The 12776-nt window shown below is 36.8% G+C and overlaps 1 protein-coding gene across 1 annotated transcript in view; it reads left to right on the top strand.

Annotated features, from left to right (window-relative positions):
* Ago3 (argonaute RISC catalytic component 3) overlaps positions 1–12776 on the top strand; it is an 83304-nt gene that overhangs the window by 769 nt on the left and 69759 nt on the right. The window contains exon 2 of the mRNA XM_031378656.1: positions 11963–12134. Within this exon, the coding sequence (XP_031234516.1) occupies positions 11963–12134 (172 nt within the window). The remainder of the gene's footprint in view (positions 1–11962; positions 12135–12776) is intronic.

Here is a 12776-nt window from a genome sequence, read left to right as displayed (position 1 = left end):
CTTAATGTAGTTTGAGAATACTCTGAGATAACCAGTATGGTTAAGTTTATAATTGGTACTCCGGCAACGTCAGATGCAAGATGGCATTGCTTCCTCCCCTAGTTCTCAGTGTTTGTGGCGGTGGGATGTGTAGTTTCTGAGGAGCTTGGAGATGTCCTGTCGGTCTGGATCACTGCTTATGTAGAAGGCAGATCTTCAGAATTCTGGCACTATTTCCCCCTATTTTCTGTTCCCTACAACAGCAGTTGTCATATACCTGGAAATCTGGAATTTAGGATTTGTCTCCTGAGAAAGGAAGCTGGCCTGGATAGTGCTCGTCTTTAAAAAGGAAGTAGTAGTCAGCGGTTCTAAAGTAACTGACAGAGTAACATGAAATAGGTGTTACATAATGGGCTGCTTGCCCAGCTGTCACCAGTTTGAAAGTTCTCTTCATGCACAAGATCAGTAATGTATCGTTTTGATATATTTGGGGGGCTTGTCTTGTTATTATGTTCTAGCAAGTCTTTGAATTTCTTACCTCAACTTGCCAATTTGAAAGGTCTCCAAATGTAAGAGGAAAAAAAAAACCCAGAACTAGCAACATAGAAAGCCTTCAAATAGGTTCAGGACATAGTTGTCGAATACAAAAAGGCATTTCCTTTATTATGTGGAATTTCTTTCTACTCAGTTTCTACCATTTTTCCCCTTCATTTTTTCTCATATTTTCTTAACAGCAAAATTTGTCTAGGCTGTGAAGTTTTAGACTCTTATTATCAATATGTGTATTTCCAGACTGTATTTTCCATGCTTTAACATTTTACATTATATTTGTACTGCTCTTACTTTATCAGATACCTGATTATTTCCAGCTCTCTGATCTTTACAAAGCTACCTATTGTCAAGCCTGGAAAACTAAATATGAAATTTAAGGTTGTGTTAATCATCTACCTAAAACTTTTGCAGATCTTTCCCCCAAATTGAGTATTTCCCCTATTTAGGCTTTTCACATGAAAATATTGACATGTATTGATTATTTGTGATATCAGGCCAACTACTCAGCTAATACAGTTAGCTAAGCTGGACTCAGAAAATAAAATGTACCTTTTCTTTTTGGAGGTGTTTTGATAAAATATAGAGCAATTGATATGTCTCCACATCAGAGTAGGTGTAGCTAAGATTTATCAACTAGCTTGGCAATGGTTGCTCACACCTTGGTCCCAGCATTCAGGAGGCAGAGAGGGTTCAATCTCTGTGATTTGGAGCCCAGCCTGGTCTATATAGAGAGTTGCAGGCCAGCTGGGGCTACTTAGTGAGACCCCTGTCTAAACAAACAAACAACAAAACAACCAAATTGTTGTTAATTGAATAAAAAGAACCAAAACAATGCTACCAGTCATGCTGGGCCATCTTGAAACATAAAATGTGTTCTTTAGTGAAGTTTATGTGTGATTGACTGTTTAATATCAGGCTCAAGGTTGTTATCAAAAAAGATTCTTTTGGCTGGGTGTGGTAACCCATGCCTTTAACCTCAACACACGGAAGGCAAAGACAGGTGGATTTCTGTGAGTTTGAGGCCAATCTAGTCTACATAGTTAATGAGTTCCAGGCCAGCCAGAGCTACATAGTGAGACCCTTTTGAGAGAGAGAGAGGGAGAGAGAGAGAGAGGGAGGGAGAAGGAGAGAGGGAAAGAGGGAGAAAGGGAGAGAGGGAAGAAAGGAGGGAGGGAGGGAGGGAGAGAGAGAGAGAGGAGAAAGGGTTTTGTGTTGTTCTTGCAACTTTTATGTAATTGTTACATTGAATGTGAAATTGAAGCACACTTAGGAAAATAGACTACTAGGTTTTAAATTCAGATTTGACAGACACGTATTTTGGTTGGACTTTTTTTAGATATGTGGGCTAGAGAGATGGCTCAGCAATTAAGAGCACTTGCTGTTCCAGCAGAAGACCCAGGTTTGGTTCCCAGCACCAGGTCATGGCTCAAAACTATAACTTCATTCCCGGCGTATCTGATGCCCTCTCCTGACCTCCAAGGGCATCAGTTATGCATATGGTGGACATATATACATGCTGGTAAAACACTCATACACATAAAACAATATAATAAATCTTAAATTTGAAAAAAAAATATAGATGCTTTCTAACAGTCGATTAGGTCAGTACTGAAATTTGGGCTCTCAAACTCTCTTTTCCTTTTAGTTAGTGCAATAGAGGATATCAAATATAAATACCATGTAATTATTTAATGATGGAGCATTCCTTACTAAAAATATTTATTCTTTTTTTTACTATTTGCATGAACTATTACAAGGATTATTTGTGGAAGTAGGTCTTCTTGTGTAGATTAAATCTGTATGCCACCATGCCTAGCTCTGTAAGGTATTTTTCAGTTTGTCCTATACAGTCCACTAATTAGTACTACCTGAACTTCGATTTAACAACAAAAAAGGGAATAGTTCATTTTAAATAATAATTTGGCATTTATGTCTATGATTCCTTAGGGGTCCCTCTGATAAAACTTTTTTTGGTCTAATTACAATTGAGCTAAAAATATGAGCTATGCTTTGTTTCTAAATAAACTGAGAACAGGAAAATCAGGTCATGTTCATTTAAATGCTACCTAGTTTTTAAACCCTAGTACTTTAGTTTATACCTTTAGGTAAAGCTCAGCTGTTGTTCAGAAAGGAATTATACTTAAATGTAAATTCTCTAACAATCTATGTGAAGATGGGTGTTTCAGTTATGGATTGCTTTCCTAGCATATTCCAAATTCTATCCCCAGCACTGGAGGTGAAAAGGCTCACGGAGGGAAACCATTTACTTTTATCATATATTACTAATATGTAAGTAGAGTTGTCATGGCTGATAGTATTATTTACTTTTACCTTATGAGTGTTTGACTGCATGTATCACTTACACCATGTGTGTGCCTAGTACTCACAGAGGCCAGAAGAGGGCATTGACTCCCCTGGAACTGGAATTAGAGTGTAGTGAGCAGCCATTTGTAAGTGCTGAGAACCAAACCTTGGTCCTCTTGAAGAGCAGGAAGTTCTCTAACTGCTGAGCCATCTCTCCAGTCGTTTTAAGTTAAACATTTAATTTTGTCTTAGAGCCCTGTATTTCTTTTATTGATGAAAATGTTTTGAGTCAGAAGCAGTTGTAAAAGTAAGGTACTTGCAACCAAGCCTGATCCAGATCTCATATGCAAGGAGAGAACTGACTCCCAAAAGTTGTCCCAACCAGCCACACGCAATTAAAAAACAAACAAAGCGTATGGGGAGGGAAACAAAGATCTCAGAAGAACAAAAGCTGGATGTAGAGGAAGCTGGAAGTGAATCAGGAATGAGACTCGGTGTCCTGTATGATGTAGAACTCCTGTCATCTCAGCCTTCTGAAAGCCTGAGAGAGAAATGTGACTTGGAAGCCATCCTGGGCTACAAAGTGAGACTCCATATCAAAATAAAAGGGAGGATTTGAAGAGGAGGTTTAGAGTTAGAGATTCAAAATAGCTGACATACACAGTGCCATCAGATTCTCAGGTTAGTATTTAAAACAACTTATTACTTTGGGAAGTAATCATTATTATAAAAATTTTATGTTTATGGCTTGTTTTGAGGGCAACAATGACATATTGCCCCTTTGTGTGGTAGTTATGAGTTTGGAAGTACTAAACTATTTTTTTCCTACAGTATTACCACTTAAAATTTTGTTTTGTTGCTGCTGTCCTGAAATGGCTTTTATAACATTTTAGAATTTGCTACTTAAAACTGGCAGCTTGAATTAAAAAAAAATACAAGGTTATTTTGATTATTGTTTTAGAATTTAATTTTTCTATCAATGACAGGGTACTCTGAGAGAATATTAAAAAGGAGACAAATGTCACTTTTCTTCTTTTAAAGAAATTATGTTTATAATATGTAAAATAGTTGGTTATAGTATAACATTTTATATATGTATATAATGAACTTGAATATAATCAACTCACTTTTTTTTTATTAAATAAAGACTTTACAGCCCAGTGTGGAGCCCAGCACCCTGAAGGGGGAGGCAAGTTCTTTGAATTTTTTGGTTTTGGTTTTTTGAGACAGGGTTTCTCTGTGTAGCCCCGACTGTCCTGGAACTCACTCTGTAGACCAGGCTGGCCTCAAACTCAGAAATCTGCCTGCCTCTGCCTCCCAAGTGTTGGGATTAAAGGCGTGCACCACCACTGCCTGGCCATTCTTTGAGTTTATGACTGCATAGTCTACATAGTGAGTTTGAGGCTAGTGAGGACTATATAATGAGACCCTGTCTCAAAAATGTTGGACTTTATAGAAGAAGTGAAAACAAAACAAAATAAAACATATTTAACTTAAAATGTAGTCTTATAAACATAAAGAAAATATTTATAAACACCCATGAGCCTGTCACTATGACACAACCAATTTTTACTTTTAAAAGTCAAATTAGAAACTAGTCAATCATAAGAAAGCTGCCTTGAAAAACAGCTAAAATGAATGAAAAGATAAATAGATGCTATTTCCTTTTATTTTCTGGGTAAATTTTGCCTAATAAGTTGGTATTCATGTATGTTAGTTTATATTTTTCATTGGGAACGCTGTATTTGTTTGGTTCCGTAAGCCCGGGCAAACAGCATGCCAAGAAGCCTGGGGCCCTATAAAGGGGAGAGTTCCTGGAAGAGTTCTCTCTTGTATATGGAAAAACCCTAGCTCAGAGAGAAGTTCTTGCCAAATTGTCTTTAGCTGTTGGATTCTAGCTGAAAATTATTTTACTTTATAATATAAATATCTAGATTCATTTGGTTTCTAAATTCTTAGGATACTCTACCTGAAAGATAAACTGAAGTCAGTGTTTTTGTTAGTTTAACAAAACCTTCTTTTATAGCACTCAAATGTAATTTGTTTTAAATATTTAAAATAGAAGAGAAAAAAGGCCAAAATTATAGATCTGTTTTCAGGAAAGTAAAGCTAAAACGATAATTTATTCACAACTGATTTTGTTTCTAGTCCTTTTTAGTTTCAGAGAGCTAGGTTGAATAACATTTACCAGACATTCCTACCTTCTAATTCACTTCTCTGGAATACTCATAGGCCCTCACTCTTGGCTCATTAACAGAACAGATGTGAGAAAGAATATTCTGTGTTTTTCTGCCATAATGATTATGCTGTTAGGATGCATGAACAGCCTTTCTGTATTTGGAGTTTCTGTGGTTTTCTGCCATTATCTGTGTTAATATTAATGACTGACTTTGGCCAGCCAATACTTTAAAAAAAAGGCTATTGAGATTCAAACAACTAATGCTTGTCTTACATTATAAATGTGGATTCCTGTGAATTGATAAACAAACAGTTAAAATGAGTGAAAAGAAATAGAGGCTATTCCTTTAATTTGGTCAAATTTTACTTAATATGTTAGTATTCATGTATATTAGTTTATTTTTATATATAATATAGTTTATATTTATATTGATTTTATGGTTTGGGTTCATACATTTGTCTAGAATGTCAGCTTAATAAAATAATCTGGAAGTATTCATTTTATATCATATACTTATTTTATTCTTTTTATAATTTTCAAATTCTTGGGAAATCAGAAATAATTTATGTAATGTAAACATGAATAAATGAAATATTTTTATATTTTTTCATATTTAGAAGGAAATTTGCAAGAAAAAATTCATAATTAATAAATTCATGTACTATTTTATAGTTTAATACTATTTTGCTACTCTTCTGATTTCTAAGTCTTCTAATAATATAAGTTATATATAATATCTATTTGAATTTTAAAAATAGTTAATGAATAGATTGCAAAATCTATTAATATTAATATTTACTCTTATTTTCAAGGGAGAAAATTCTTTAAAAGATTTCACCTTATAGTAACACCTGAGGCAGTTAACCCTTGACAGGTTTAATATTGTGTAAGTGATTGTTTAGATAGAGTGAATGTGACTACAACCACTGTCTTTCTTGATGAGTTTATGTTTGAATAAATGGAATTTGAAACTAGCGATTAGGAGCTTACTAGAAGTTGCATACTAATGTGTACTAGTATAAGTTCAAAGGCATAAAATCACAGGCATTTCATTCTGTTAAATTTGGAGATGAACTTAATATATTTACTTTCCTGAAACAGAAACACTTTTAATTATAGACCAATAAATACATATTCCTTGTTTTAAAAAGCAAAACTAGCCAGGCAGTAGTGGCGTGTGCCTTTAATCCCAACACTTGGGAGGCAGAGGCAGGCAGATTTCTGAGTTTGAGGCCAGCCTGGTCTACTGAGTGAGTTCCAGGACAGCTAGAGCTACCCAGAGAAACCCTGTCTCGAAACATCTCCCCCCCCCCCAAAAAAAAGCAAAACTATAAAGGAATGTAAAAATAACATTATATAACAATAGTATCCTAACCTTCACATAAAACTATCAGTTGTCATGGTGGTGGTTGCTTGTAATCCCAGAGCAAGAATAGAGGTACTGACCTTAAAGCAAAAAATGTTGCTGGCAGTGGTGGTATACACCTTTGGAGGCAGGAGGAATTCTGTGAGTTTGAGGCCAGTCTGGTCTAAAGAGCAAGTTCTAAGAAAGCCAGGACTACACAGAGAAATCTTGTGGGGTTGGGGACAGTGAGGAGAGAAAAAAAGTTTACCTGTTTGTCATGTTGTTTTTGCCTCTACCTTTCCTATTAAATCATGTATCATGAGTATTCTCACCATGTCATTATTTATACCTATGTGTCAGCAATGATAACTTTTATGGGTATATACATTTAATTTTTAATATGTTAATCAGTCTTATAGGAGGCAGTTTAGATTTTTTCCCACTTTTTCTTCATTATGAATAAAACTTTGGCAAGTATCTTAGTACATAGTACACAGATCTTTGAATACTAGTTCAGCACTGCCTAGAAATAAGATTGGTAGAGCAGGTATTCTATGAGTATTAAAACAAAAATTTCCATAATTTGAGGCCTGGAGAGATGGCTCAGTGAATAAGAGCACTGGCTGCTCTTTTAGGGGATCTGGGTTTGATTCCCAGTACCCATGTGGAGAAACCCTGTCTCAATATATAAATGAAATTATTAAAAAATGCACAGGTAAGCTAGTGAGATGGCTCAGTTAGTAAAGGTGCTTGTCACTAAGCCTGACGACCAGAGGTCAATCCCCAAGACTCCACTGTTTTCTGACTTCCATAAGTGTTCCATGATATGCACATAAGTAAGTAAATAAATATAAGAACCTAAATTTTAATGCTATTAAAACACAAAAATATTCTCAACCAAAATAGAAAAAGAAATTTTTTTTAATGAAATTAAAACTATACATGATGGAAGACACATTAAAGTCAATATTCAATAAGCATTTTCCAGAAGTGTATCACCATCCTCAGCTAGACTTTTTTTTTTCAACTGTGGTAAAATACACATACCATTGAATTTATCGCTGGAGAGATCGGTCAGCAGTTAAGAGCACTGACTGCTCTTCCAAATGTCCTGAGTTCAAATCCCAGCAACCACATGGTGGCTCACACCATCCATAATGAGATCTGACGTCCTCTTCTGGTGTGTCTGAGGACAGCTACAGTGTACTTACATATAATAAATAAATCTTTAAATTTATCTTCTGCATACTTAAATGTACAGTTCACTAGTGATAAAGTACATTCACACTGTTGTGCAAGTAGTCACTAGAACTCTTTTCATCTTGGAAAACTGAAACTGACTCCCTTGGCTCCTGCCGTAGCCCCTAACAACTACATTTTTTCCTGTTGTTTGGCTAGGTTTTGTTTTTGTTTGTTTGTTTGTTTGTTTGTTTTGAGCCAGGGTTTCTCTGAGTAGCTCTGGCTGCCCTGGAACTCACTCTGTTGGAGACCAGGCTGCTCTCCAACTTAGAGATTTGTCTGCCTCTGCCCCCTGACTGCTCAGTTAAAGGCGTGCACCACCTTTCTTCTGCCTGTCTTTAAAACAAAGCAAAAGACTGTTTATTTCTTATTCTGTGTCTGGGGAGGATGCCACCCATAAGAGGCAACTTGCAGAGTTGATTCTGTTCTTCCACCCTGTGGGTCTTGGGGATCAAACTCAGGTTGTGAGCTTTAGCAGCAGTGCCTTTACCACTGAATCGTCTAGCTGGCGCTCTCTCTGATTTTTTTATATAAGTCATACATATCTCATACAAGGTGGTAGCACAGTGTTTGTCTTTTTGTAACTGGCTATTTCATTTAACATTATGTCCTAAACCTAAAGTTGGGCTATATTGTAATATGTGTCAAGAATTTCTTCTAAGGTTGAATACTTTGCCATTACGTGTATCTTCCACACCTATTCATACACCCATAACATTTAAGTTGCTTTTTATCCTTTTGCTGTTGTAAATAATGCTCTAATAAATATGCATGTTAAATTATCTCTGTTCAAGTTTTTTCCTTTAAATTCTTAAAACACATACAAATACACATTCATATACCTCCCTCCCCTAAAGTAGAACTACTGGATCATATAATCCCAACATTGATATAGCAAGTGCCTGTGTCAGAGTCTATTAGATTAAGTGCATTTGCCACCAAGTCTAAGGATCTGAGTTCAACTCTTGGGACCCATATGGTGAAAGGAGAGAAGTGACTCTTGAAAGTTGTCCTCCAACCTCCACACATGTACTATAGCAAGCATATATAGTACGCCCTTCCACAGACAAACTACTAATAATAGAAGATTCTCAACAAAACAAAAATGTAAAGACTTATTGTATCATATACTATTGTTATTTTTTAAGATCATTTTAATTATGTGTACATGTATGTGTGAGTCCTGTGGCAGCATGTATATAAGTACATGCACATATAAGTATAGGTGTCCACAGAGGCCAGAAGAAGGTATCAGATCTCTGGAGCTAGGATTATAGGTAGTTGTGAGCAACATAATATGCATGCTGGAAACTGAACTGGAATCCTCTGTAAGAGAATCTATGTTCTTAACACCTTAGACATCTCTCCAGCCCATAAAATTAGCCCACTTTTGCTAATTTTTCCACTTTAAGTATGTATGTACGTATGTACTCACCTATCTACCTACCTACCTAAGCTATCTCTGTGTGTATGATTGTTTTGCCTCTGTACAACATGTATGTGCCCATCATCTGTTGAGGCCAGAGCGGGTATCAGATCCTTTGGAACAGGAGTTATAGAGATAGGGTATGAGCTGCCACTTGGGTACTGAGACTCAAACCTTGGTCCATTGGAAAAGTAGCCAGTGCTTTTAACCACAGAGCCATCTCTCCAGCTTCAAGAGTGGCTATAGTGTGCCATTTTCTATTTCTACCAGCAGAGAACTATTGACATTTCAGATACTATTGTGTATCAGTAAATTGTCTTTTCCTGGTAATTTGCCTGTTTCATCACTGTCAAATTTATTGTTATGATTCTTTTTAATGTCTTCTGGTGATTCCTTTAAAAAAAGATCTGGCATTGATTTAAGTTGTTTTCTTCATTTAAATAAAATCAGTGTTGCTTGAAACTTCCAATTTGTCAGTGAAATGGTTCAGTGAGTAAAAGTGCTTACTGACAAGCTAGACCACTTCAGTTTAATCCCTGGGACCCATATGGTAAAAGAAGACAATTGACTCCTTCAAGTTGTCCACTGACGTCCATGTGTTTACCCCCCCACACACACTTACATGCATACATATTATATATAAATTAATACGTACTAAATATTTAATAAATTTTAATACTTGCAGTTTGTTAGATAATTCATTTTTATCATTTTGTCATTTAATTATTTTTTAAATTTTTTATTTTTTTAAAGATTTATTTTATTTATTTTATGTGTATGAGTACACTGTAGCTGTACAGATGGCCGTGAGCCATCATGTGTGTGGATGCTGGGAATTGAACTTGGGACCTCTGCCGGCCCCACTAGCTCTGGCCCTACTTGCTCTGGCCCCGCTCACTCTGGCATAATTCACTATAGCTGTTCTCAGACACACCAGAAGAGGGTGTCAGATCTTATTACAGGTGGTTGTGAGCCATGTGTGGTTGCTGGGATCTGAACTCAGGACCTTCAGAAGAGCAGTCAGTGCTCTTACCCACTGAGCCATCTTGCCAGCCTCCCATTTAATTATTATTATAGATTGATTTCCTTCCTTTTTTCTGTCATTTTTGTTTGTTTGTTTTTGTGACAAGTTCTTATGTAAACCAAGTTGACCTCTTAGCTCACTGTATCTAATGCTGACCTTCAATTCCTGATCCTTCTGTTTCTAAGTGTTAGGATTTCAGCCATATACCACCCCCAAGTAGTCTACATTTTACTCTGTGTGTGTGTGTGTGTGTATTATGCTTATGTATATATGTGTTTGTGTAGATTAATTGTGAAGGCCAATAGCTGATATCAGAATGTTTTTTCCTAAGTCTCTTCTGTACCTTTTTTTTTTTTTTTTTTGGTTTTTCGAGACAGGGTTTCTCTGAGTAGCCCTGACTGTCCTGGAACTCACTCTGTAGACCAGGCTGGCCTCGAACTCAGAAATCTACCTGTCTCTGTCTCCCAAGTGCTGGGATTAAAGGCGTGCGCCACCACCACCCGGCACCTTTTTTTTTTTTTAAATTAAAGATTAATATATATGTGTGTGAGAGTTTTGCCTGTACCATGTACATGGCTAGTGTCCAAGGAAGTTAGGTGTCAGATTCCCTTATACTGGAATTATAGGTGATCGTGAACCACCATATGGGTGTGGGGAACTGAACCTGAGTCCACTACAAAAGCAGCAAGTGCTCTTAACCACTGGGCCATCTCTTCAGCCCCTCCACCTTATTTTTTGAAATACTTTCGCACTGAACCTGAAGCTTGAGGTTTCAGCTAGACTGGCTGGCACACAGGTGCCAGGGAACCTCCTGTCTCTACCTTCAGTGCTGGGATTCTAGGCACACCTAGCTTTCACATGGGTTTTTCCCCACACCTAATTTCAGGTCCTCACGTTTATGCAGTGAGCCATTTTTCTAGCCTTCGTTTTACTTTTTTTATTAATCATTTTATTCATTTTCATTTCAAATGATATCCCCCTTCCTGGTAACTTCTCTACAAACCCTCATCCTATTCCCTCTCTCCCTCCTCCCCTTTGCATCTATGAGGGTGGTCCTCCACCCATTTACCCACTCCCGCTTCACCACTCTAGCATCCCCCTATACTGGGGCTTCAAGCCTCCAACAGGACCAAGGGCCTCCACTCCCATTGATCTCAGATAAGGACATCCTCCTCTACATATGTAGCAGATACAGCCAACCATCTGACAGAGCCTGGGGACCCCAATGGACGAGTTAAGGGAAAGACTGAAGGAGCTAAAGGGGATTGCAACCCATAGGAAGAATAATAGCAACTAACTGGACCACCCAGAGCACCTAGAGACTAAACCACCAACCAAAGAGTATCCATTTTACTTTTTTTTTTTTGAAGCTTTTTTTTTTTTTAAGATTTATTTATTAATATAAATGAGTACACTGTAACTGTCTTCAGATACACCAGAAGAGGTTATCAGATTTCATTATGGGTGGTTGTGAGCCACCATGTAGTTGCTGGGATTTGAACTCACAACCTTCGGAAGAGCAGTCGGTGCTCTTACCCGCTGAGCCATCTCACCAGCCCCTCCATTTTACTTTTTATCTGAAGTTGTATTTTTTATTTTCTTTTTCATTTTTATTTCGGGTTTGGTTTTTACTGTAGTCTAGATGTATTTTACTGTTGGTGCCAGCTCCCTGGGTCTAATATGCGCTTGCTTACTTGAGTTTGCATTGTTCTTCTGTCTCTCCTTTCCAGAGCATAGTTGTTTGTTTTTAATGAAGAGAATGAGATGAGAAGAAAGAAATTGAAATGTTAGAAATAATGCCACCTTTCAGGATCAAGTTTAAACATTTATCAGCTGTACCTGTAGTTCTGACCTACTATAAGATTACATAAATATGGCTTTTAACTGTGTGAAACTTTTTCTCTTCCCTGACAGGACCCACTGGGGCCCAGCCCCTATTCATAGTGCCCAGAAGACCTGGGTATGGCACTATGGGCAAACCCATTAAACTGTTGGCTAACTGTTTTCAAGTTGAAATCCCAAAGATCGATGTCTACCTCTATGAGGTCGACATCAAACCAGACAAGTGTCCTCGAAGAGTGAACAGGTAAGAACCATGGAGTTTAGCTATTTGCTATTTGTTTTTGCCACAGTAAATTAGTTATGACTGTCTTACATATTTAACAATAACCTGTAACACTTTGACCAGGAATACATGATAATTTGTTTTGAAATTTGTACTTCAGTAGATGATAAGAAACATCTTCAGATGTCCTTGAGATTGTCTCACTCTCTATGAGCTTACATGTTATTCATGTGGTAATAAATGAAGTTTAAGCATTGGTCGTGGTAGTGCATGCCAACATTTGAGAGGCTGAGATAGGTGTATCTCTGAATTCAAGTCTAGCCAGGGCTACAGAGTAAGTCCAAGACAGCCAGGACTACACAAGGAAACCCTGTCTTGAAGAGAGAGGTGGGCTGTGATTGGGATGGAAAGTGAATTAATAAAATAAAAAGAATTGTAAGAACAAACAAAGACTTGTGAATATAGTTAAGGAAAATCTAAAGTAAAAATATTTGGAAAAGACATAAAATCTGATTAAATTATAACATATTATATATCATACATGTATAGTATTATATGAGTATGTATGTGATATATGATTATATATGCATATATTTATATGTGCAATAGATTCTTTTTTTAAAAGGATTTATTCACCTTATGTATGAGTTCTCTATCTGCATA

This window comes from Mastomys coucha, unplaced genomic scaffold (assembly GCF_008632895.1).
Source record: "Mastomys coucha isolate ucsf_1 unplaced genomic scaffold, UCSF_Mcou_1 pScaffold18, whole genome shotgun sequence".
Taxonomy (NCBI): domain Eukaryota; kingdom Metazoa; phylum Chordata; class Mammalia; order Rodentia; family Muridae; genus Mastomys; species Mastomys coucha.
The sequence above is the reverse complement of the archived record's forward strand: the minus strand, read 5'-3'. Positions and strand labels throughout refer to the sequence as shown.